The 27,044-nt window shown below is 41.2% G+C and overlaps 1 protein-coding gene across 1 annotated transcript in view; it reads left to right on the top strand.

Moving 5' to 3' along the window:
- Positions 1–27,044, top strand: part of GIPC2 (GIPC PDZ domain containing family member 2) — an 89,556-nt gene that overhangs the window by 22,010 nt on the left and 40,502 nt on the right. The window contains 2 exon segments of the mRNA XM_006146082.3: positions 9,212–9,397; positions 22,084–22,264. Coding sequence (XP_006146144.1) covers positions 9,212–9,397; positions 22,084–22,264 — 367 coding nt within the window.

A 27,044-nucleotide genomic window follows, 5' to 3' on the forward strand; every position in this document is an offset into this window, starting at 1 on the left:
AGCGAGAAATCGGGAACCAGCAGTTAGCGTAATGGCTATGTCGCTGGACTCCCATGTAGTCGACCGCGGTTCGCATCTCGGACCCGGTGGCTTAAAACTCACGCCGGGCGCATGTGCATGCGTGCCCAAGATCCCGAGAGGAGAATGGAGTAGAAGGGATTGCGGCGTGGCCATCCCCCCTGGGGGTGATTTCTCACTCTCTGTCTCTATGTCTCTCTCTGTCTGTCTGGTGAGCGCACATGCCCTATAGAGAAAACCTCTCAAAAAAAAAAAAAGTAGTCGTATAGAACTATTTAGTAAGACTGCTACTGTAGATAACCATAAGCAGTAACTGTTCCAGTTTCTTACATGTAAAATTACATCCACAAATAATGTAATTATAGCTATAAAGCCCATAATTTCTTCCAGAGATTTTTGGAACATGTGGACTATTTGGCCAACTCAGTTCCTGTTTAAGGAAAGCATTAAACAAAAGAAAGCTGGAAATGAGCTTCCTGGAGTTTTAAACATGAATCTGATGCTCTTTTAGAGAGATTTGTTAACCTGTTTGTGAACCAGAATAGTTTTTGAAGCACAAATGGTAAATGATTTATTTAATACTACTCACAATTGCAGAGCAGCTGTGCTAAAACAGAAAAAGCAATTGTAATTAATATTAATAGTTCTGTGCACCAGCTCAGACTTTTATTATCCCAACCAGATTGAGATTCAATGGTGAATAATCATAACCATGTGATAAGAATTTGAAAATACCTAGGAAAGGCCCAGCCATGGTGGTGCAGGTGGTAGGTCTTTGTTATACTGGAGCTTCATGAGAGGCCCGGGTTCCCATCCTGGGTCTGTCTGAACATGCCAGCTGTATCTACATGCACTTGTGATCTTGGCTGGCCAGGAGCCTGGGGGAGGATCATGGTGTGGAGAGATCCTGTCAGGGGTATGTGTCTCTTTTTATCTCTTCTTTTCTCTCATGTAAGAAATAAATACACTTAAAAAAATACTGAGTGAAGTATCAATTGAAATATAGCTGCACAGAAAGAATACTGTTTCAGTTATCCCTCAATGAAAAATGTTGAAGGATAATGTAGGTAATGGAGGAGAATGAAATCTAACCTGGTTACAGTATTAAAAAGGAACAAAATTGGGGCCAGTAGATAGCATGGAGGTTAAGGTGTCTGGCTCCCATCTGGCTGACTTGGCAGTTCAAGTGCTGGATCTGGTGGCTTGAAAATCATACTAGGGATGTGTGCATGGAAGCCCAAAATCCCAAGAGGAGAGTGAAGGAGAAGGGATGACTTCATGGCCATCTTCCCTGGGGATGATATCTCACTTTGTCTCTCTCTGTCTTTGTACACGTGTGCCCTATAACAAAAACTAAAAAAAAGCAATATTTTCTATTTGATTATAACATACTGCATGCATGTTTTGAAAGACCACATTGTACTGTGCAAAAATGTATAATTAAATGTAAAATAAGAAATTATGAAATAAATGAAAAAAAGGAATGAACTGTCATAAAATCTGAAGGAAAAATCATGTAGTTTAAGAAGCTATCAAGGATAGGTGTAAATACTATTTAAAAATACAGCCCATGTATTCCAGGAATAATGATAAAAACCCCTAAATAGAGCTTTTTAGTTTAAAAACTAAATATATAGTCTCTTTTATTTTTAAAAATGTATTTATTTCTTCAGTGAGTGAGAGAGAGAGAGAGAGAGAGAGAAGCACCCCAACAGAATCTCTACAGTATGGAGATTCTGGCCAGCCTGGACCATGGGAAGGTGTGCGTTGGGGGCAGGAGAAGGTCTTCTCCTGAGTGTTGTCCACTGCCTGGACCCTTTATATAGTCTTTCACTGGGTGGGAAAGATTTTAACAGAAATAGATGGATTTAGAAGTAAGGTTTAATGGGACCAACAAATGGCGTAATGGTTATTATGTTGCTGGACTCCCATGCAGTCAACTCTATTCCAGTCACGGACTGGGCAGCTTAAAACTCATGCTGGGCATGTGTGCCCCAAATCCCGAAAGGAGAATGAAGGATAGGGGATTGTAATGTGGTCATCCCTCTGGGTGGTGGTGGTGGATTTTTTACTTTCTCTCTCTACTTGTCTCTCTGGCAAGTTCATGCACCCTATAGCAAAAATATCTCAAAAAGAAAGAAAAAAAAAAGAAGTTAGGTTCATTTGTGGCCACGGGAGCAACAATATCAGATATGCAGAGATGGGAAAACACAAAGAATAAAGTAAAATTGATACAGACATGAGATTATAAAACTGAGCCATTTAATCTGGTAGCCATCTGCCAGGTATGGATACTGAGTATTGAAGTGTGGTGGCTCATCCGGATTGGGACAGGAAGTAAGGGCGTGGTATGCTACAATCCCTTTCCCTCCACATCTCCCTCCCATCAAGATTTTGGGCATGTTTCTCAAGCCTTGGAGCCTGGAGTTTGAACCATGCGGTTGGCCTTGTGGGATCAAGCCATCTTAATGATCACACCACAGGGTGGCCCTATCATTTTTTTTTCTTAATATTAAAATTTACTAGTTACATTAATTAGATATAGTCGCAATCTTCTCATCTATGTAATAGGAATGCAGTATTGGAGTATTGGGCATCAACATCAACAGAAAGACAACCATTGACTACAGACAAATACTGCTTTTGTATGTAAATGCTTCTCAATAGCCCTGCTAAAGTAGTTTACAGAAGCACATTTCTGCATGGTTGTACAGGCCACATTTTTTTTTTTTTTTAGAGGTTTTTGCTATAGGGTGCTTGCGCTGCCAGACAGACAGAGAGAGAGAGACAGAGAGACAGAAAGCGAGAAATCACCCCCCAGGGGGGATGGTCATGCCACAATCCCTTCTCCTCCATTCTCCGGTCGGGATCTTGGGCACACACGCACATGCGCCTGGCATGAGTTTTAAGCCACCGGGTCTGCGACATGAACCGCGGCCGACTACATGGGAGTCCAGCGACATAGCCATTACGCAACTGCTGGTCCCACAGGCCACATGGTTTAATCACATGTTTTCAGATTGGCTGCTCTCCACACATATAGGTATGTTGTATTGAATGAGGTTAAGTGGTGTGCTCTATAAACGCTGCTCATATATAAACGAGCAAGTCACTATTAGACATTGTAGGAGAGAAAGATGACTAAGATCTCAACAGAGAGTGACAAATAAGTGTATTAAACCAATTGGTCTTCAAGGCAAGGTGACTCAGATCCTCAAATGAGGTACTATATTTATACTATGTGAGCAAAGTGGAAAGTGTGATCGATTGATTTCACTTGGGCAGTCATGTTTGAGCTGGGTTTCAATAGGCAAGGGCTTGGAGATGTGGTGGACAGAGGCATTTTAGATTTTGGATTTAGCAAACTATGAGTGAGAGTAAGAGAGTTCATTGTATGTATTTGAAGCTTCTTTTGATTTAAATATTCATGGCTTTTGCGATCAGCAGAGGGCTTAGTGGTTACATCGTTGTACTTGCACATGGCAAACTGCTGTTCGAGTCCTGGACCCAGTGGCTTGAGAGTCACGCCAAGCACATGTATGTGCATGCCCCAAAATCCCAAAGAAGAATGGAAGAGAAGGGATTTTAGCATGGTCATCCCCTGAAGGGTGATTTTTCACTCTCTTTTTAAAAAAAAAAAAACAAACAAAACATGGCTTTCTATATATTACAGCTGGCTCTGTGTTGCCTCACTTGTACCGCAGTGGAGTATCTCCCAGCCTGGCGTTCCTCATGTGCAGGGATGGTCATGTCATCTGTGTGTACCTAGTGTCTGGCATGGAACCTGACAAAGAGTAGGTGTTTGCTAGGTATTTGATGAATGAGTAAGAACTTTATATAATTTAGAAGGCATTGTCTCACTTTCCTATATTTCAGTTCATAATACAATATCTTTGAGGATTTGTTTGAATTTCTAGTATTTTTTTTTCTTAAGGTTTTTACCATAGGGCATGTACACTCATTGGAGAGAAACAGACGGTGAGAGGGAAAGTAAGAAGTCACCTGTTAGAGGGGATGGCCATGCCGCAATCCTTTCTCTTCTGTCTGCTCCTGGGGTTTTGGGCATGCACGCATAGTGCCTGGTGTGATTTTCAAGCCACCAGGTCTGGGACTTGGACCATAGTCAGCCATGTGGGAGTCCAGTACCTTAACCATATGCTACCTCCTGGTCCCCCTAGGCTTTTTTTTTTTTTTTTTTTTAACGCTTATTTGTTTATCTCTTTTATGAGAGAGACAGACTGAGACAGCATCCCCAGCAGGGTCCTCATGCTGTGACTCACCCCTGGCTGCAACCAGTCAGGATAAAGGACACTTACGCGTTTGCACCCCGTGTGCAAAGGAAGACCTTGAGATGTGAACCCAGGACCTTCCCATGTGACCTTAGCAATGTGAACCTTTGCATTACTGCTGCGCCACTGTGGTTGGCTATGCCTTTCTAGACCTTCATCACACACTTAGGGATATGTTTGCTGGTAGTTGTACATTGAATTGGATGAGTAGAAAGTTCGTATTCTCACATGAAGAACTAACTTGAGTTATTGGTTGTTACAGAGGGCTCTTACTCCATCTCCCAGTGAATTACCAATACATTCCTTCAGGTTTTCTTTTTTCTTTTTTTTTTTTTTTTTCCTTTTTGGAGAGGTTTTTGTTATAGGGCACATGTGCTCACCAGAAAGTCAGAGAGGGACAGAGAGACAGAAAGCGAGAAATCACCCCCCAGGGAGGATGGCCACGCTGCAATCCCTTCTCCTCCATTCTCCTCTCAGGATCTTGGGCACGCACTTACACATGCCCCACGTGAGTTTAAGCCACCGGGTCTGGGACTCAAACTATGGTTGACTACGTGGAAGTCCAGAGACATAGCCATTACACCAACTGCTGGTCCCAACAGTCCTTCAGGTTTTCAACGTAACTCCCATGGTGCTTCATTCAGTGGACAATATAGCTGGTTCTATCCGTTCCAGGCAAAAAAAAGTAATTCCTTGCCTGCTAGCTTTTGGCTGCCTGGGACGGAATGTTATTCTGCAGGGAAGGAAGCACGATGGAAAAGGTTCTACCTACAGGAAATCTAATATTTACTCTGCAGTGCAACATGTGAAAAATTGAAACAAAGGAAGCCAAGGAAGAGGCTAGTAACTCTAAATTCAGTTTGTGTGAAACTTTTTTGTTCCCCCCTCCCATTATATCACCATTATGCTGTAATGTTTTATTTTCTATCTAACTGGTAAGTTACTTTTTTATTAGTGGTTTTGGGGATCCAGTATGAGTGTCATTGACAGATAAACTGGGCAGAAAAAAAGAGAAAACTGTGTTATTTCTTCTTAATTCCTATCATTTTGAGAAAAAAGCTGCTTTCTGTGCATAATCCCTTCCCCTTCCGCCCATTTATAATTATTTTTGCCCATTATACTGTTTACTTTACAATTAAAATCAGAAATAGGGATTCTTGACTTAACTGACTCCTCTCTGACCTTGCCCTGGGAATGATATAATTTTTACACTAGAGGATATTCGCCAGGACATGCTACCTACAAAGCCAAATATATTTTGCCCTTGCCAAGAACACAAAAGATTAAATTGAAGGTTCACCAAAGACTGGAAGGAAAGAGAGGAAAGGGTGAGGCAGTTTGCCCTGTAGATATTCATTACTTTGTGCCAGTGGCCTTTTCCTGCCCTCCTCATTAGTCCTTTCTCACCTCTGGGATTTGGTCAGAGCTCTGCCCACCACGCTGAACCTCTCATTGTTTTGCAAGGAGAGCTTTATTTTACGAAGTTCTTCTAATTTAGACGTATTTTGACATAGCCTAAAAAGCCATTCAGGATCTAGTGATTGCACCCTAGTTTTGAGCTTCAGAGGATTATAGATGTGTTAAGGCACGTTCCAGAAAGAATTAGGGATGGCGTAAAACTTGGGGACATAAGAAGATTGGGAGTGAGGTCTGAAATAAGGCTCAGGAAGGAGAAAGGGCTAGAAATGTCTGCAGTGAACATTACTTGATAATTGAAAAAAGTAAGATTTTATGTAGCCTTTTTGACATAAAATGGTCATATTAAAATGGCTTAGCATGGGACCAGCAGATGGTCTAATGATTGACTTCTATGTAGTCAAACATGGTTTGAGTCTGGGACCTGGCATCTTAAAACTCACACCAGATGCATGTGCGTGCATGCCCAGAATACCGAGAGGAGAATAGAGGAGAAGGGATTGCCTATGGCCATCCTTCTTGAAGGGGGGGGGGAGATGATTTCTCATTTTCTGTCTCTTTAGGGAGTGCATGCACCAAAAAAAAAAATTCTCTTAAAAAAATGGCTTATCACTAGAAAGTACTCAAGACTCAAGGGACCAGCAGTTAGTGTAATGGCTATGTTGCTGAACTCCCATGTAGCCGACCGTGGTTCGAGTCCCAGACCTGGTGGCTTAAACTCACGCTGGGTGCATGTGCATGCGTGCCCAAGATCCCGAGAGGAGAATGGAGGAGAAGGGATTGCGGCGTGGCCATCCCCCCTAGGGGGTGATTTCTCTCTTTCTATCTCTCTGTCTCTCTCTGTCTTTCTGTCGAGCACATGTGCCCTATAGCAAAAATCTCTCCATAAAAAATAAAAATAGAAATAAATATTTGTTGAATTTGTTTTTTTGTTTTTTTTTTTTGAGAAAGATTTTTGCTGTAGGGCATGTGCACTCAGTGGAGAAACAGACAGACAGATAAACAGAAAGCAATAAATCACTCCCAAGGGTGGATTGCCATGCTACAGTTCCTTCTCCTCCATCTCCTCTCAGGATTTTGAGCATGCATGTACAAGTGTTGGGCATGAGTTTTAAGCTGCTGGGACTGATATGAACCACAGTCGACTATGTGGGAACCCAGCAACTTAACCATTATGCCATCTGCCGGTTCCATGAACTTAATTTTTAAAAATAATTATTTATTTATTTAATTTTATTTATTATTATTATATATTTTTTGAAGAGGTTTTTGCTGTAGGGCGCGTGCGCTTGCCAGACAGACACAGAGAGACAGAGAGACAGAAAGCAAGAAATCACCCCCTAGGGGGGATGGCCACGCTGCATTCCCTTCTCCTCCATTCTCTTCTTGGGATCTTGGGCACGCACGCACATGCACCCGGCGTGAGTTTAAGCCACCGGGTCTGGAACTCGAACCACGGTCAACTACGTGGGAGTCCAGCAACATAGCCATTACGCTAACTGCTGGTCCCTATTTATTATTATTATTACTACTGTTTAATTTGACCAGAGAGAGAGGGGAGGTAGGGAAAATGAGAAAGCAAGCTGCCAGGATCGGGACTCAAACCGTGGTCAGCCATGTGAGAGTCTGGCACCTTAACCACCGTGCCACTTGCTCACCCCGAACTTAATTTTTTAAAAGTTATTTATTTCTTCCAGCAGGACAAAGAGAGGGAGGAGGGCACCTCTAACAAGTTTTCCATGCTGCAGTTTGTCGCCAGCTCAGTCAGCCTGTGTCAGAGGCATACTTTTGCACAGGGTGTGTTTAAAGAGGCCTTGGGACACAAACTCGGGACCTTCCCGTGTGAATCCAACATTGCAGAGTGTTTCATTATTGTTGTGCCACTGGCTGGACCTGAATATAATTTTTGAACCAATGGTGTGCTCTTAACTCTCCTTTTCCTCTTCCATAGTTTTATATTTGGGCCCTACAGAGTTTCCAGATTGTTATGGTTGATAAATTTAAGAACAGCACTGCAAATTTTAGTAAAGTAAGCCATATTTTTGAGGGAAAATGAGGTTAAATAAAGACTTATGAAACATATAAATCCCTTTAAAATCTCCACACAATTGGCCACTGTGGAGTTTTTCACTCTTTTTAATGCCATGTGAATTTAGACAAGTTGTTTTAACCTTTCTAGATCTTGGTTTTGTCTTTTTTTTTTTTTTTTTAATTAAAGGATTGGATTATTCTTTAAGTTGTATTTGCTTTAAAACATTTTTGTTTTTACATCTCGTGTATCCTGCAGTAAAGTTGCTTTTTTTCAAGCACTATCATGCAAGATAAATAAAATTTTTCATATTAATGAAAGTATCTACAGACCAGTTAGTGGCATGGTGATTAAAGTGGCTAGATACTGGTGCTGTCATGTGGTATTTGACTCCCACATGGCCAATTGTGGTTCAAGTCCCAGACCCAGTGGCTTGCTTTCTCACTTTCCTTCTCTCTTCTCTCTCTGATCAGATTGAAAACCAATAATAACAAATAAAGTTAAATAAATACATTTTTAAAAGAATTATTTTTATTTTAACTTTATTTATTTTAAATTGACCAGAGAGGAGAGAGAGAGAGAGAGAAGCCACCAGGTATGAGACTCAAACTGAGGTCGACCATGTGGGAGTCCAGTGCCCTTAACCACCATGCCACCTACCAGCCCAAAATAAATAATTCTTAAAAAAAAAAAAAAGTGACTAGATACTGTATGGCTAACTGTATGGTTCAAATCTTGGAACCTACAGCTTGGACAGCACGTCAGGCATATGTATGTGTCCAAAATCTCAAGAAGAGAATGGAGAAGGGATTTTGGTGTGGCCATTTCCCCTGGGTGTGCTTTCTCACTTTCCTTCTATCTTTTCCTCTGATTGTCCAGCAAGCATACGCACTCAGCAAATCAAACAAACAAACAAACAAAACAAACAAACAAAAAAGAACCCCACTTTACCATCTTCATGTACACACTTGGCTGTATTTTCACTGGAGTGCACACATCAAGCAGACCTTCGATCTCAGCATTGTAAAGACAAGTCACACAGTTTAAACCACTGTGAGACCTAAACTCAGATCCATGGCTCTGACGAGTACTGACTTTATGACCTTATGCAAATTGCTCAATCTTGACAAGCCTTAATTTTCTTATTTGTAACATGGGGATAACTGCATGTTCTCTAAAGTTATTGTGAAGATTAAGTGAGATAATGAATGTACACTGCTTAGCCTAAAGCCTGGCCTATTGGAAACATTCAGTGTACATTACCTCATGCAACTGTTTGGAAATTTGTCCAGGATTCTTCCTAGCCAATATACAAACACATTTTATGATATAACTCTTTATATTATAAGTTGAGCACTATTTCACTCAATAATTATTTACTGAATAAACTAATTAATGAGCAAAATGTTTTCCTGATGCAAATCAATGTAAAACTGACCTACGATTCTTCTCTTTACAGATCTTGTATTGCACTTTGAATACACCTAAAGTTGACATGGAAAAACTCTTAGGAGGACATATAGGTCTGGAAGACTTCATATTTGCCCATGTGAAAGGAATAAAAAAAGAAGTGAATGTATACAAATCTGAGGATTCACTTGGTCTAACTATTACAGATAATGGTGTTGGCTATGCTTTTATAAAGGTAAGTTTTAAAGAATAACAGGGTGACCTAACAGAGGGCAACATTGAAGAAAATCTGCTAGTTCAAAGAAAGTTAGAAATGACCTTCAAAGTGAGAGCTGGCTCAGCAGGAAAGCATGAGTTGTTTATGTTTTGCTTTCGTTTAAAAAATGTTCAAAGATATCATTCGTTGTTTACTCTTTCCTTGACTTTCTTCCCTTTAGTTTAAACTTCCTCTACAATTTAGAATGTACCGAGAAGGAAAGTCTGGCCCTGGTGCCTTCCTTAGCCATGAAAGCTTTTCCAGGTCTGTAGTTTTAATATCAGATGAGTTCCATGTGAATTTCCATTGAATTAGTGTTTTTTCCAATTGTACATACTTTTGGCTACCTTATTAACTTTAAAAATGGTTGGTAGGCCAGCCTACAGTGTGGTGGATAAGGCAGCTGGATCTCACATGGCCAACCATGTGGTTCGAGTCTTGGACCCGGTGACTTGAGAAACACACTGCGTGTGTGCATGTGTGCCCAGAATCTTGAAAGGAGGGAGAACTGGAGAAGGGATTATTGCGAGATTGTGTCTCTTTGAGGGGGGTTGCTCTCTTTCTTTCTTTGTCTTTCTTACTCTCTCTCCAGTGAGTGCACATACCCTCTTGCAAAACTTAAAAAACAAAAACCAAAAACCTTCTGAAGACTTTTCTGAACTGCGTATGTCCTTTATTTAAATACAAAGAAAGCAGGGGACCAGCAAATGCCGTGGTAAAGGCGTTGGACACTCCCACATGGCCGACCATGGTTTGAGTCCCAGACCTGGTGGCTTGCTTGCTCACTTTCTCTCTCGGGTCAAAATTTAAAAAAATAATAATAAGTGAATGAGTAAATAAAATTAAAAATAAATTAAAAAATACAAAGAGAGCAAATATAGAGCTGCAAAAGTTAGAGAAAGAAGTTTGAAATGGTAATAAAATGGTAAGACTTGAGTGGTAAAAAGAAAGGCAGATTCATCTGTTAAAAATAGCATTCTGGGGTCAGCTGGTGGTGTGCTACTTACGGCAGCTGGATCCTACATGGCCTGCTGCACAGTTTGTGTCTCAGATCCAGAGCTTGAAAAGCACCAGGCACGTGTACATGCATGCCCCAAATCCCAAAATGAGGAGAAATGGAAGAGAAGGGATTATAGTATGACCATCCTTTATGGGAGGTGCTTTTTCACTTTCTCTTTCTCTCCTTGGCAAGCACACATGACCTCTGGCAAATTAAAAAATACTAATAAAAAACCCTGTAGTGCAGTGGTTAAGTGTTGTGCTTAGGGAACTAGATCCCCCATTGCTGACCATGGTTCAAGTTCCAGCCTTGGCAGTTTGACAAACATGCCAGGTGTATGTGCACGTGTGCCCCAAATCATCCTGACAGGAGAGGGAATGGAGGGGAAAGGATTGCAGAGTGACACCCTCATTAGGTGTTCTCTCTCTCCGTGGTGAGGCATGTGCCTTCTGGCAGTTAAAAAACCTCATCTGTTGTTGTAAGTACAGTAGTTGTAACATTATCAGCAGACATATTGAGTGCCTACCAGGTACTAGGAAGTTAGCAAACATTTTCTCATTTAATTCTCACAATTCTATTTTGTTCATATTATACTTTATTTATTTAGTTTGCCAGAGGAAACGTGCACTTTTCCACAGTGATGAAGAGAGGGAAAGTGAAAGCACCCTTGATGAAAGATGGTCACATCACAATCCCGCCTCCTCTGCTTCTCTTTTCAGGATTTTGGGCATGTATGCACATGTGCCCAGGTTATTTTTCAAGCTGCCGGGTCTGGGACTTGAGCCATACAGTGGACCATGTAAGATCTAGCTGCCTTAACTACTATACCACTAGGTGACCTGAGTTTTCTTTCACTTTACTTTTTTGTTGAGGTATAACACATGTTTAATATGTAACACATGTGTAATGTATGGCTGAAGAGATGTTTACATACTTAAACCTGTATAACTAACCACTGCCGCTATGCAGATCAGGCAAGGTTACATTCTGCCACCCAGAAGGCTCCCTTAAGCCTTTTCATGGACAATGCTCTTCCTTTCAAAAGTAGCCATTGTTCTTTTTTTTTTTTTAAAGAATTATTTTATTTAACTTTATTTATTTATTTGTTTCCTTGCTTATTTATTTTAATTTGACCAGACAGGGACAGAGTAAGAGTGAGAGAGAGAGAGAGAGAAAGCAAGCGATCAGGTCCAGGACTTTAATGTCGATCAACCATGTGGAAATCCAGTGCCCTTAACTACCATTACCTGCCGGCCCCTAAAAGTAGCCATTATTTTGACCTCTCATCATTTACTTGTTCTTGAACGACATAAAGTCATATTTTATGTGTTGTATTTTTTACTTCTTTTACTCAGTACAACATTTGCAATTCCTCCATGGTTATGTTTGCAGATGTAGAAATAGGATCAGAAAGGTTGAGTGCTTCTGGGCGCATGTGCGTGCGTGCCCAGGATCCCAAGAGGAGAGTAAAGGAGAAGGGATTGCAGTGTGGCCATGCCCATTAGGGGGTGATTTTTCACTTTCTGTCTCTCTCTGTCTTTCTGGTGAGTGCATGCACCCTATAGTGAAAACCTCTCCAAAAAAAAAAAAAAAAAGAAAAAAAGAAAAAAAGAAAGGTTGAGTGCTTGTCCCAAGTTACACAGTTGGGCAAATTCAGGATTCAAAGCTGAGAGATCTGACTGCACAGCTGGCATTTCTATTCACTGAGCTAAGGGTTAGTGACAAACCTCATGCAACACAGTAGGTTTCATGCTTTTATTTTGCCTAAATCCTGCTTTGCTGATGCACTGTCATCATTAAAGAAATACTCGCAGGGACGTTATCTTCTTAACCGTAAGTGGTTCTTTAACCTCCCACTTGACAGAATGGCTATTTTTAGATCTGCAAAGATATGACTGTGCTGAGGATTGAGTGGGTGACCAAATGGAAAATCCGTGAGTTGGGAAAGTCATGTGGGATTATCCAAGGGAAGCTCAGGACATGAGGCACATACAGCACTGCCTTTCTAATGTCAGCAGAGGAGGCCTTGGATGTTTTGCAAATATGTGTGGAGTTTTTAGGTCTTAGCCTCTGACATTCAGAGCTTGTGCTTCTATTTTATTTATTTATTTATTTTTAATGCCTTGTCAGACATGTGCCTGCCTCAGGGTACTAGTCACTAGCCCTGTGGAGACAGAGGACATGGTAGCAGAGGAGAAAGTGGAGCATGATTTGAACTGCAACTTGGAAGAGACATACCTTTTAAAGCTTGCTCATTTTTGAGAGACCCAAGCAGCCTCAGTAGAATCCCACACCATGATCCGGACCAGCGCCAGCCAGCTACGAGCATGGGTGTACAAGCATATGCCTGGTGTGTTCAGGGAGACCTCAGGACCTGAACCTGAGACCTCTTATGTGAGGCTAGCACTTTGGGGTGTGGCATTACCACTGTGTCACTGACTGGGCCTAATATCAATAAAATTTAAAGAAAAGTTTTAGGGGAAGGTGATAATTTTAAACTTTTAGAAAGATTGCAATAATGATGGGACCAGTGGATGGCGTAATGGTTATATTGCTGGACTCCCCTGTAGTTGAATGCAGTTCCAGTCGGATCCGGTGACTTAAAACTCATGCCAGGCACATGTGCATATGTGCCCCAAATCCCAAGAGGACAGTGGAGGAGAAGGGATTGTGGTATGGTCATCCCCCTGGAGGGTGAGTTCTTGCTTTGTGTCTCTGATGATCCAGCGAGCACCCCCACCCTATAGCAAAAATAGTTCTTAAAAAAAAAAAAAAGAGAAAAAGAAAGATTGGCAATAATGATACTAAGAACTCCAATATATCATTTAGCAACATTTTCTATTTTTACCTTTTGAAACACTTGCTCCATTGTCCTCTTATATACAGTGACTTCAAAAAGCCTGTGGAAACATGGAATTAAAGTATGCATTTCTTTTGGAGCAGAAAAATTTGAAATCCATATATAATTTTTTCATAATATGTGTTTTCCATGAACTTTTTGAAGACCTGTGGCCTAGAAAACTATTCTCTATCTGTAAGTAGTAGATATACTCCCTTCACCATTTACTACTTAAGAGCATAATTACTAAGAAGAAAGATATTCTCTTAGATAGCTATAGTACAATTACAACATTCAGAAAATGTACAAAATAGTAAGATGATTAAAAATAAAAAAAGAAATGGGTCCAGGCAATGGCATGTTTAAGAGCATGGGTTTTAGAATCTGACAGGCTTGCTTTGGGCTTCAAGCAACCACATATTTACTAGCTGTGTGACCTTGGCTAAGTAAGTAAATCTTTCTGAGCTAGCTTGCTTGCTTACTTGCTTACTTGCTTTTCTTTTTTTTTTTTTTTGAGAAGTTTTTGCTATAGGGTGCCCACTTTCTCCTGGATAGGTTCAATCCAGGGTCATGTATTTCATTTAGTTGTTATTTTTTATTTATTTATTTTTTAAGTTTGTTGAGACCAACAACTAGTGTGATAGTTAAGGCGCTGGACTTTGTATGCACCTGAAACCCTGAGAGGAGAATGGAGGAGAAGGGACTGTGACTTGGCCATTGCCCTCTGGAGTGGAGGGGGTGATTTCTCACTTTCCCTCACACTTATGTCTCTTGCCCTATGAACAAACCTGAAAAAGAAGTTTATTTTGTGAGCGAGGAGAAAGGGGAGAGAGAGAGAGAGAGCGAGCGAGCGTGCGAGCGAGCGCCCTTGACAGGGTCTCACTATGTCACAATCCTCTCCCCAGCCTTCCAGCCAGCTAAGCACATGGGCATACCTAGGCATGCCCAATGTGTTCAAGTTGACCTGGGATCCAAACCGGGTCTCTCATGTGGCTCTGGTATCATGCAGCAGTGCTCTACTGTCAGCACCACTGCAGTCGGGTCAATTGGTCATGTCTTTTTGTTACAGAATAGTTTCTCAACCTTTTATAGGATGTCCCTTAACTTGGGTTTTTCTTATGTTTCCTTATCTTGAGAAACTTGTGTATTTTTAGCAGTAAAATTACATAGTGATGCTGTGTCCTTCTCAGGACACCATATTGGAAGGTATGTGAAGTGTTTGTCTCATTATTTGTGACATTAATTTTTTTCTTTATAGGGTTCTAGTCATAGGGTTTATGTGCTTGGCAGAGAAAGAGGGAAAGTGAGAAATCACCCCCAAGGGGGATGGCCACACTGTAGTCCTTTCTCCTCCATTCTCCTCTTGAGATTCTAGGTTTGCACACATACATACATGCCTGACAAGATTTTTAGGCCATTGGGCCTGGGACTCAAACCACAGTTGGCTATGTGGAAGTCCAGTGCTTTAACCACCATGCCACCTGCTGGTCCCAAGTGACGTTAATTTTGGTCACTTGTCTAAGGTGATGTGATATCTACCAATCTTATTTACTGAAAAGTTTCTATATTTTCCTTTGTAATTAAATAATTGTGGGTATATACTTCAATACTATGAAAATATCCTGATTCTCATTTGCACTCCACAGATTTAAAATCTGTTGAACAGTCTTGCCTGAATCAGTTTTTCCTATACTGGTCACAAAATGATGATTTTTCTAATTCTGTCATTCCTTATATATATATATATATAAACCATGGTCAGCCATGTAGGAGTGTCCAGTGCCTTCACCACTGTGCTACCTGCTGGTCTCAAAAGAGATACTATTTAAATTTTAAAAATTATTAAAAAAAATTACTTATTTAATTTTATTCATTTATTGATATTATTTTAAAATTTTCTCTAGGGCATATGTGCTTGAGAGAGAGAGAGAGAAAGAGAGAGAGAGAGAGAGAAAGAAAGTGAGAAAGTTTTTGCTATAGGGTGTGTGCACTTGCCAGACAGAGAGAGACAGAGAGACAGAAAGCGAGAAATCACCCCCAGGGCAGATGACCATGCCACAATCCCTTCTCCTCCATTCTCCTCTTGGAATCTTGGGCACGCATGCACACGCGCCTGGTGTGAGTTTAAGCCACCGGATCTGGGACTCTAACCGCGGTCGACTACATCTGAGTCCAGTGACATAGCCATTACACTAACTGCTGGTCCCTCTGAACATTCTTTCAAACAGAAATATTAGCACTCACTTTATAGATTTTTTTGAGGAATATAGATATAATGACACATATAAAATGCCTGAAAGCACTCATGATTGATAGCTAAAACTTTAATAAAAATAGCAATAATGACCATTATATAGTTAGAGGAGAGATCAGTAGCAGAGGAATGCATTTAATAGTTCTCAAAGATTTAACTTTTCAAGTTTAAAGACAACATTAACAGACTTAAACATTCATGATTTTAATATCTAAGTCTCAGCATTTCCCAGGACAAAAATACATAAGTAAGTTAATCAGAAAATTCAGAGCGTATTTCCAACACAACAGTATATTTCTGGTACAGTCTAAGATAGGAATCAGTAAACATTTTCTTTTTTTCTCCTTTCTTCCTTCCTCTCTTCTTTCCTTCTCTCCCTCTCTTCCCTTCACTTCCCTTCTTTCTTCTTTCTCTCCTCCTTTCACCAGAGAGGGACAGAGAGAGAGAGGGAGAGACAAACAGAGACTTGAACTGCAGTTGGCCATGTGGGAGTCCAATGCCCTTAACCACCACAACACCTGCTGGACCTACCCACCCTTGTTTTTCTTTCTTTCTTTTAATTCAATGAATATTTTATTCTTTTTAATAGCATAAATTTATTTACTTATAGTTTTGGAGGCCAGAAGTCCAAGACCAAGTTCTTGGGAGGTTTCATTTCTTTTCAGGCCTCAACATTTTCTTTTAAAAAAATTATTTTTTTTTTCGGGACCAGCAGTTAGCATAATGGCTATGTCGCTGGACTCCCATGTAGTCGACTGCGATTCGCGTCCTGGACCCGGTGGCTTAAAACTCACGCCGGGCGCGTGTGCGTGCGTGCCCAAGATCCCGAGAGGAGAGTGGAGGAGAAGGGATTGCGGCGTGGCCATCCCCCCTGGGGGGTGATTTCTCACTTTCTGTCTCTCTGTCTCTCTCTCTCTGTCTGGTGAGCGCACATGCCCTATAGCAAAAACCTCTCAAAAAATTATATATATTTTTTATTTCCTGGAGGTCATATGTGCTCACCAAGAGACAGAGAAAGAAGAAAGTGAAAAGCCCTCCCCTCCATGGGGATAGCATGCTGCAATCCCTTCTCCATTCTTCTTTTGGGATTTTGGGCATGTCCACACATGCTTCTGTTGTTTTTTTCAAGCCTCTGGATCTGGGACTTGAACTGTGCTGTTGGCCATGTGGGATCCAATGGTCTTAAACACCAGGTCATGGGCTGGCCTATTTTAAAATTTTTATAATTATACACCTCTGTTTGAGGCCCATTTCTATTGTTTATTAGCTGTATTATCATGGCCAAGCCATGTAATCAATGTGCCTTGATGTCTTCATTATTAAGTGGAATAATATATATTGTCCTCCTAGGCCTATTGTGAAGACTAAATGAGATAACTATTTACAATTTTATGAGTGTAGTTTATGAATATGAGCAAGGTTTGAAGCCAGTGTTAGAAAGTCATTAGCACAAATCTCGAAGTTGCTGAGCAGGCAGAGGACATGCAGCTCCAACAACCTCGAATCTGATGGTTAAGATTTTGGAGATGGGGACCAGCATGTGGCATAATAGTTATGTTGCTGGACTCCCACATAGTCGAGTGGTTTGAGTCCTGGACCCTGTCTTAAACTCACACTGGGCACATGTGCGTGCGTGCCCAAAATCCCAAGAGGAGACTGGAGGAGACGGGATTGCCATTCCCCCAGGGTGGTGATTTCTCGCTTTCTTACTCTCTGTCTGTCTCTGGTGAACACATGCACCCTATAGCAAAAATCTCTCTCTCTCTTTCTCAAAAAAAAAGATTTTGGAGATGGTAGGACACTTTCCCTCCCCTTCTTCAGAGCACTGCTGATGCCTGTGAGGAGAAGGCAGAGTTCTCTTTATATATATGGATGAACATAATGGATAATAGTACAGTAGTGATTTAAAATGATTGGAAATTTCTACCTTTAATGAAGTTGTAAATCCTATCATTCAAAAAATATGCAGCAGTGGGAACCAGCAGTTAGCGTAATGGCTATGTTGCTGCATTCCCACGTAGTCGACCGCAGTTCATGTCCTGGACCCGGTGGCTTAAAACTCACGCCGGGCGCGTGTGCGTGCGTGCCCAAGATCCCGAGAGGAGAATGGAGGAGAAGGGATTGCGGCGTGACCATCCCCCCTGGGGGGTGATTTCTCGCTTTTTGTCTCTATGTCTCTGTCTGGCGAGCGCACGTGCCCTACAGTGAAAATCTCTCCAAAAAAAAAAAAAAAAATGCAGCAGTGACAGCAGTTAGCGTAATGGCTATGATGCTGGACTCCCATGTAGTCGACCACGGTTTGCATCCCAGACCCGGTGGCTTAAAACTCATGCCGGGCGCATGGTGTGCGTGCCCAAGTTCCCGAGAGCAGAATGGTGGAGAAGGGATTGCAGCGTGACCATCCCCCCTGGGGGGTGATTTCTCGCTTTCTGTCTCTATGTCTCTCTCTGTCTGGCGAGCGCATGTGCCTTACAGTGAAAATCTCTCCAAAAAAAAAAAATATGCAGCAGTGGGAACAGCAGTTAGCGTAATGGCTATGATGCTGGACTCCCATGTAGTCGACCACGGTTCGCATCCCAGACCCGGTGGCTTAAAACTCATGCCAGGCGCGTGGCGTGCGTGCCCAAGTTCCCGAGAGGAGAATGGTGGAGAAGGGATTGCAGCGTGGCCATCCCCCCTGGGGGGGTGATTTCTCACTTTCTGTCTCTCTGTCTCTCTCTGTCTGTCTGGCGAGCGCACACACCCTGTAGCAAAAACCTCTCAAAAAAAAAAAATATATATATATATGCAGCAGTTAAGTCTTCCCTGCCTTTTGTAGCATCAGGCCCAAAAGCCAGATGGCAGAAAGTTCCATAGTGTTCTAGAGAATAATCTAAGTGCCTAAGTCTAGCATTAATTCCTCTCCTTTTCTCCTTTTTTATCCTTTGGTCTTGAGTAGCACTTTTAGAAATGTTGCTCACTATCAAGTTATTGTGTGATTATCAAAGTGCATTATATTTCAGAAATTTGTTTTTATTGCTCTCTCATTCTTTATTCTATTGATTCTACCCATTCAGGAGACTAAGGCTAAGGTAACCCATAAAGTACACAGTCAGGGTCTGCACCTCGCTTCCATAACTGGTTCACCTTCTGGTGCTCATCACCAAGCATAGTGTGTGTGTGTGTGTGTGTGTGTGTGTGTGTGTGTGTGTTTATGTTTATGGGGGGGCATGTGTTTTAGGTGGGGTCTTGCTGTGCTGCCATCTTCCTACTCTACCTTCCTTAGTGATTTGTCATTGTACCTAATTTGTAATTGAACTCGGGCCTCCCATATGGCCTCAGCTTGCTGAGCCACAGTATCTAATGTCCAGCTGCTGGGCCTCCAAGGTTCTTCTATTGATTTTCCTGTACTTCATCCCAGATCTGCTGCCTGTTCTGCTGCCTCTGCCTTTTCTCTTGGTCTCCTGGACTCGTGCGCTGCTGCCTGCTCTGACTCCTGGTTACTACCTTTCCTCCGCCAGCCTGGGCACTTTTCTGGTGACCTTTATGGCTACTCACAGGCCTGGGCAACCCTTGATTTCTGTTACTCTGACCTTTAATTCACTGGTAAGGCACATACATGTCTTCAAAGTCTTTTACTTAATTAACTTTATGTAATGCTTATTTTTAATAAAACCATAACCATCAGTCTTAAAAAACTAAAAGCAATACATGGTGGAACACCGAAACTTGTAATGTGTAGTTGATTGGAGAAAAAAATAGGTTCAAGATGTATCAAGAGATAAATTAGACTAAAGATTCAGAAAAAATTCCAAGTTAAATATAGAGTTTCAAACTCTTTAATGGCTTAAGAATGGTTATGTAACAGATTATTTAATAGCTTGTTTATTTTTTCTGTGACAGTTTAGATACCAGTTGTACTGAGTGATGTCTGTGGTTACCATTGTTTGTTTTAGCTATATAAGGCTAATATGAATTTTTAATAAATCAGTGTCAGTCAGAGGATAACATTTCTGGTTCTTTTATTTTATCATTAACTCTTTGTAATGATAAGTGCTGAGCTCTGCTTCTTCAGATACGGTTTTGTGTATGTTGCCATCGTCCTGCTTCAGCCTCCTGAGTAGTTGGTACTGCAGTAGCAGCTGCTACTGCTCCTAGCTTTTAGGGTAGGTTGGAAACGGAACCTGGGCCCACCATATGGCCTCAGCCTGCTGAGGAACAGCATCTACCAGTGTGTACTATCATGGCTGGGCCAGTGAGCTTTGTTTAAATCTGCGTTTTTGTGTTATTTTCGTATGGCATGTTTATGGTAACAATGAACATAGCAATGTTCTTAACATTTGGGAGTAAAAATATCAATCGTGAGTTTTGATATACAATAGTACAATTTAAAAATCAAAAATGTCTGGGGCTGGCAGGTGGCTTGGTGGTTAAGGGTGCTGGACTCCTACGTGGCTGACTACGATTCAAGTCCCGAACCTGGCAGCTTGCTCTCTCTCCCTCTCTCTGTTCCTCTCTGGTCAAATTGAAATGAATAAATGAATGAATAAATAAATAAAGTTAAATCAAATAATTAAAAAAAAAAAGTCCGACCTTCCCAGGTCACTCTTTAACAACTTTGTTTTCCACTACTGACAATATTATGGAAATACCTTACCTCATGAGGTAAGTTTTATTTTAACTCTTAGACAGAATGATTCCATTGTTATACTTCCACAAGGCATGCACATCCTTTTATTACACAATAACAATATCCCCTAATTGGTATATTTATTTATTTTTAGTTTTTGCTATAGAGCATGTGCATTCATCAGAGAGAGACAGAGGGAAAGTGAGAAATCACTCACAAAGGGGGATGGCCATGCTGCTATCCCTTCTCCTTCATTCTCCCTTCAGGATCTTGGTGGCACGCATGCACATGCACCTAGAGGGATTTTCAAGTCGCCAGGTCTGGGACTCAAACTGTGTGGTCCATCATGTGGGATCCAGTGCCTTAACCTCCATGCTACCTGGTGGCCCTAGCCCCTAATTTTCTATCCTATCATTCCTGTGAAAAATTTGTGACTCCCAAGGTAGATTGTAAACTTCATTTTGCCTCACTCTTTGTAGTGTGGAAAAACTTGCATATCCTTTGCAGGTGGTTATCACTGGGGAGTTTTCTGAAGCTCCTGTCCCTAAAATCCTTTCAGAAATTCTAGTTGTCACATTAGGGATCTTAGGTTTCCTTTTGGAAATTTGCACTGCAGATATATTGTAGAGAAGTAAGGCAGAATTTAGAAAGACCAACTTAGAAGTCAGATGGTGGCACAGCAGTTACACAGCTCTCCACAAGGCTGCTCCACATGTGAAGATTCCGGGTTTGTGGCTGGAGACCTCCCCGAACATACTAGGTGTGCACATTCCCTTGATCCAGGGCTGGCTGAAACTGGGGGGTGAATCATAGCATAAAGACTTGGTTGGGGGTGCTTGTCTCTTTCTTTCTTGTTCATGGAAGAAAGAACAAAACTTCAGGGTTAGCCAGGTAGTGTGCTAGTTGGGGGGCTGGATCCCACATGGCAGTCTATGTGATTTGAATCTTGGATTCAGTGGCTTGAAGAATATGCCAGGCACATGTCGTGTATGCCCAACATTCTGAGAAGAGAGTGGAGGAGAGGGGGTTGTGGTGTGATCATCGTCCCTAGGAGGGCTTTCTCACTTTCTCCTTATTTCTCTCCTGCGAGCGCACATGTTCTATAGAAAACTGAAAAAAAAAAAAGAAAAAAGAAAAAAAAAGAAAAAAGAAAAAAAACTTTCAAAACAATTAAAAAATATGTAAAACACTAACTTGAAGTTTTCCTTTCAGTCCTGAGTTCTCCTCATCTAAAATACATAAATGAGAAGTGATACTATAAACTCACTCTTACTGACTCCCAAAATGATAATCACATTTGTCTTACTATGTTTCAGTCTTAGCTAAGATCATACCATTCTTTAAGTCTATATTTGTAACTTAAGTTTTAAAAAATATAGCCAGCAAAAAAAGCACAGAATTTATTCTTATGTAATGGGCCTGATGTTGACATTAAACAATCATTTATGGAGAGACTTTTGTGCAGTCACTGTACACAGGAATAAAATAATAAATAAGACTGTCTCTGTCCCCAAGTAATGGACACTGAAAGGTAAATAAACAATTGCACGGTAGTATGTTGAATCTTGCAAATTACTTGATCTTTCCAAGCCCCAATTTTCCTGATTTATGATGTGAGAGTCTCACAAAAGTTGTTAGAATGAAATGAAATGGGAAATCTATGTGGGTAGCGTAGAGCTCAGCATACAGAGCAGAAAGTATTACAGAAGTATGAAAGTGACATTTTCCCCATTCTCGGGAGACTAGAGAAGGTGGTGACTGTAACTGAGCCAAATCTGAACGATAAGGAAGATGAAGAATGGTTGGTAGGAGGATGCTTGTCTTTTATTGATTAATCTTCCATCTTTATTGAGCATCAAATCACATTGTTACTATGTCAGTATGTGGTATGGAATGTCTCAAAAGCATGAAAAGTAATATTATATGATTCTTTTTTTATAATTATTACTTTTCCTTCTTTCAGAGAATTAAAGATGGGAGCATCATTGACTCAGTGAAGACTATCTGTGTAGGTGATCATATTGAATCCATAAATGGAGAAAATATTGTTGGGTGGCGTCACTATGATGTTGCCAAGAAGTTAAAGGAATTAAAAAAGGAAGAACTCTTCACCTTGCAGTTAATAGAACCTAAGAAGGCATTTGGTAAGTTGGTTTTGTGCATGTGTGCGTGCGAAGTGTTCTTTTATTTACTTTTATTTAAAAAAAAGATATTTAATTGTATTTATGATTATGATTATGGTTGTTTTAATTTGGCCAGAAAGGCAGAGAGAAAGGGAAGGTGAGAAAGAAAACTGTCGGGTGTGGGACTCAAACCACGGTCGGCCATGCAGAAGTCCAGCACCTCATGCTGGTCCCCCTCGTTTATTTTTCTAAGGGAAATGAGTGCTGTGATGTGATAGCGTATGCTTTTGATATATCTTCTTATCAGATATCTCAGTTAAAATAATAGAAAATGATAGCACTGCTTATAAGGAAAACAAACACCAGAATAAAAGGGAGAAAAACAATGCTTTGTAGAAGGACATTTTCTAAACAAACATTTGGAATTGCAAAGTCTAACATCCAATGACTGCATTTAATGTAGCTATTCCAGTCTCTGAGAACAGCATATTGTATTGTTTTAATTTTGCAGAGCGGTGACGGTTTTGATTGAGCTCTTTAAACCATAATAACTGTTGCTCATGGACCTTGGCACCAGAAATTTTAGCTGTATACAGAATTGTTATTTAAAATAGTTATCCAGTCTATTTTAAAGTCCTCCTTCATCAATACTTCTCCTCCTCTGGCATTTTGAACTTGGCAGCATGTGATGATATGAAATTACTTCCACTTTGGTATGACATCTGTACTTGCTTGGTTTTAGCCATGGCAGCTGTATTCCAACTGTTGTTCAAATCTCCAGGGCCATCCCATCTATAGGACAATGTGCCAGCTTCTCTCTCATTCCCCAGCACTATTTTAATATGCCAAATAAAGACCTAGCGTTCATCAGCAATAAAATATCTAGCAAAATTATTCCAGGCCTGCCCTTACTCATCCTGGACCCCACCCACCCTGTGTTTTCCCTTTGTTCACAGAACATGATATTCCTTCTAGGTTGTCTTTAAAGCTGTTTTCTCAGGTCAGCTAATGAAAATGATGAAAGAATGCAGTAGGTTAGGGAATTACATTTTCTCTCCCTAAGAAAGTGAGATCCCAGCAATATGGAATTAGAAATCTTCTCTCTGTTCTGACATAATTGTGTGCTATTCTTAAGTTACTTGCAGGAGACAGAGTTCCACAGAAGGTGTAAGAGACAGATGCTACACCAGTGCTGCTTCTGGAGGGCCCTCTCTGGGGACCACTGTTGTAGATTCTATGATTCTGCCTAGTGCATTGCTGTTTTGGAGCTCACTTCTACAGCAGAAGACAGGCAGCGCTCAGTCTGGCAGATTCAGTCTAATAGCTCATTTTGAAATAATTTCACCTGGTATCCAAACTGCTCAGGTAGTGTGGTATATGAATGATGGTATCAGTGGTTTGAGATAAACATTCTTACTTCACTTAGACTCTTTGTAGATCAAAGCTGTTCTCTTAGTATAACGCAAGAAATACAATTTCTTCTATTACCACCACATAGTCGCTTTTTAATTTTTAAAATTTTATTTATTGTTGTTATTATTTTTGCCATAGAGCATGTGTGTGTATGTGTGTATGTGTGTGTATGTGTGTGTGTGTGTGTGTGTGTGGGGGAGAGAGAGTGTGTGGGTGAGAGAGAGACAGTGTGTGGGTGAGAGAGAGACAGTGTGTGGGTGAGAGAGAGAGAGAGTGTGTGTGGGTGAGAGAGAGACAGTGTGTGGGTGAGAGAGAGTGTGTGTGTGTGAGAGAGAGAGTGTGTGAGAGAAGAGAGAGAGAGAGAGAGAAAGCTGCCAGGTCTGGGACTTGAACCACAATTGTCCATGTGGGAGTCCAGTGCTTCAACAACCACACTACCCGCTGGCCCCCATAGTATGTTTTTGAGTTCATCCCTTCCTATTTTTCCTATTGTTTGTGTTTTAAGTCTTTCATTTCTTGTGTCTTGTAGAATGTTGCTGATACTACTTAACTTGGACGCTAGGTTGGTGATAGTCTTTAATGTTACAGAGGCCATTGTATTTAGATGTTATTGGAATATTTGAGATAGTATGAGAATGAATATGAATGAATGAGTGTGAATGTATGAGAGAGAGAAAGCACCCTTGACGGAGTCTCATTATGCTCTGACCCCTATCCCCAGCGCCTAAAGTCCTTAGGATCCTGAATGCCTGTGTGCACCTGCATGCGTGACTGGCGTGTTTCCAGGCTACCCAGGGATTCAAACCCACAGTTGGTCTTGTGGCTTCTAGGCTCACAGGGCACTGTGTTATGGCTGCACTACAGTGGCTGGGGCTGCATGTAGCTATTATTGTTTTCTGATTTTTTCCCTTCAATATCAGACATACGTATAGTAGTTGCCATACTTCTCTGCCTTAGGTACCTCTCTCTCTGTTGCCTCCTGAAATCCCCAGACATATTGAGTACCATGGATAGGATTTTTCTAATAGGGGTACATTATTTCAGCATCTTAAATTCTGGGGGTGCAATGGGTTAGGATACTTGGAGAGTGACTCTGGAGCAATGAGAGATTTTTATCTTCTTAGGTTTCTATGAGAGTTGAATTCAAGCTGCTGGTTTATGTGCCTTTTCTATTCTGTGGGTTGAACTTTGACTCTGGGGGCTTCTCTCTTAGAAGTCAGCTTCACTGTTCTGCCTACCCTCCAGCCCTTCATTTTGTTGCTTATCTTTTTGCCTTTGGGAGAAAGGGCAAAGCTAGTTTGTTCCTTACCCTTTGGCTTCATCTCAATGCTCAACTCTTTGCCAGGGAGGTATGTGGGGAATTGGGCTTCCTCCAATTCTCTTGGTTCCAGTCTTGTCTTTTGCTGCGTTTCCTTTTTTTCTGTGCTTTGTAGCATTACCATTGACCAAGGCCAAGTGTACAAATTCCCTAGTTGTTCATGATGATCTGTCTGACTCTGCCATTTTGGATTCCTACCAAAAGAAAGGGCCAGTATAAATAAGGCTGATTTTTTACATTCAGATAGGCCGTGTTAGTTAAAGCTAAATCATTTCTGTGCTTGTCAGAGTAACAAAAGATGTTAGAAATGGCCACACACTCCAGCATTTTGACGTTTCCCTAAAGATTTAACCTGGGAAGGCATGTGGACAAAATCCCAAAATATAGAAGAAAGTAGTGTGTTTGGCTGTTTTGAAATGTCATAGCAAGGATGGTGAGCAAACTTTTCTGTAGTGGGTCAAAGAATCCTTACTGCCAGCTCCTATTTCTGTATTTTAGATCTACCAGTAGCTATACCTCACTTCTGAGGGCTATTATATTTATTAAGATTCTTTGGTAAAGGACGACAGAATAAACAGTATCTAATTTAAGGAGAGGACATTTATTGAAAGACTATCAGGTAGGTCTTGAAGACAAAAACAGAATGCATCAGACCTTGAGGCGGTCAGGAGCCAAGGCTGTTTCAGGAATGTGTGTACCAGGAACCTTTCATGGCACTGGCTTAACCAACTCACTCCTATTATTGTCTCTCTGTCTGTAATTCATCTATCCTTTTCTTTCATTCCTTCCAACCTACATTCCTTCCTTTTTTTTATTTTTATTTTTTTTAAATTGCCAGTGGGTATGTGTATTCTCCAGAGAGCAGCAGAGAGAAGAGAAAGCGCCCTCAGTGGCGTGTAGTCATGCCACAATCCCTTCTCTTTCATTTCTTGGCCCTGCTGCAATTTTGGGCACACATGCACGTGCACTGCTCGTACTTTTCAAGTAGGCAGGTCCAGTATTTGAACTGTGTTGTTGACCGTATGGGATCTAGCTCCCTTGACCACTAGGCCATGGGGCCAGTCTCCCTCCAGTTATTTTATATCTCCACCTCACTTCACGTAGGATTCAGATTCCTGGGAGAAAGTAGGGAACTGATTAGGTCATGTGCCTGTCTTTATAGTAAGAAAGGCAGGTTCCATGCTTGATAGGTGTATCAAAATCGCACGGAGCAGTGAGAGGGAGAGGGCAGCAGATGTCCATTTACTGTTTGTCCTCAGCCGGGATGCCTTGTTTTGAAGGCACAGCAGTGTTGGTTTTCTCTGGATTTTGAGTCTGACTCTAGCCCTGTGGGGTGGCTGTCAGTGTGAGTATCACATTGGATCTGGAGGGAGAAGAGCACTCTCAGTGGCTTTGGGTGTGTGGCCTGAAGGATTTTCTTTTTTTTGCTACGCGTTGAGAGTCACATAAATAGCTGTTTGGTAGTGGACTAACTAGAGATGATGACAGCATCAAACTTTCTTTCAGGGAGAGTCAAAGCCATGTGTGGTGCTGGGCACCAGATTTGAAGGAGACCACAATCTGCAGATTGTGCTTTTGGAAATATCCTTTATTTATTAAATTACTTACTGGGAATGTTCTGTGTTCCAGGGATTGTGCTAGGTTTGGTGGGTACTGAGAAGGAAGGACAAGCTTTATAGCTCCTGCCTTTTGAGAAGCTCATGATCTAGTGGCAGGCTGTTAGGAGCTGAATTGTGCCCTTCAAAATGCGTATGTCGAAGTCCTACTTCCTAGTAGCTCGCAATATAACTCTATGTGGAAATAGGATCTTTAGAGAGGTAATTAAGTTAAAATGAGGCCATTTAGGGTGGCACGAATCCAGTTCAACTGGTATACTTAATAAGAAGAAATTTAGACACAGATATATGGGGAGAATGCCATTTGAACATGAAGGTGGCCATCTACCTAAAGGCTAAGAAGAGAGGCCTCAGAAGGAAAGAACCCCCTGGGGACACTTTGATCTTGTACTTTATTGATAGCTATCCTCCAGAATTGTGAGAAAGTAAATTTCTATCGTTTAAGCTACTCAGT

The sequence above is a fragment of the Tupaia chinensis genome, unplaced genomic scaffold (assembly GCF_000334495.1).
Source record: "Tupaia chinensis unplaced genomic scaffold, TupChi_1.0 Scaffold000164_1, whole genome shotgun sequence".
Taxonomy (NCBI): domain Eukaryota; kingdom Metazoa; phylum Chordata; class Mammalia; order Scandentia; family Tupaiidae; genus Tupaia; species Tupaia belangeri.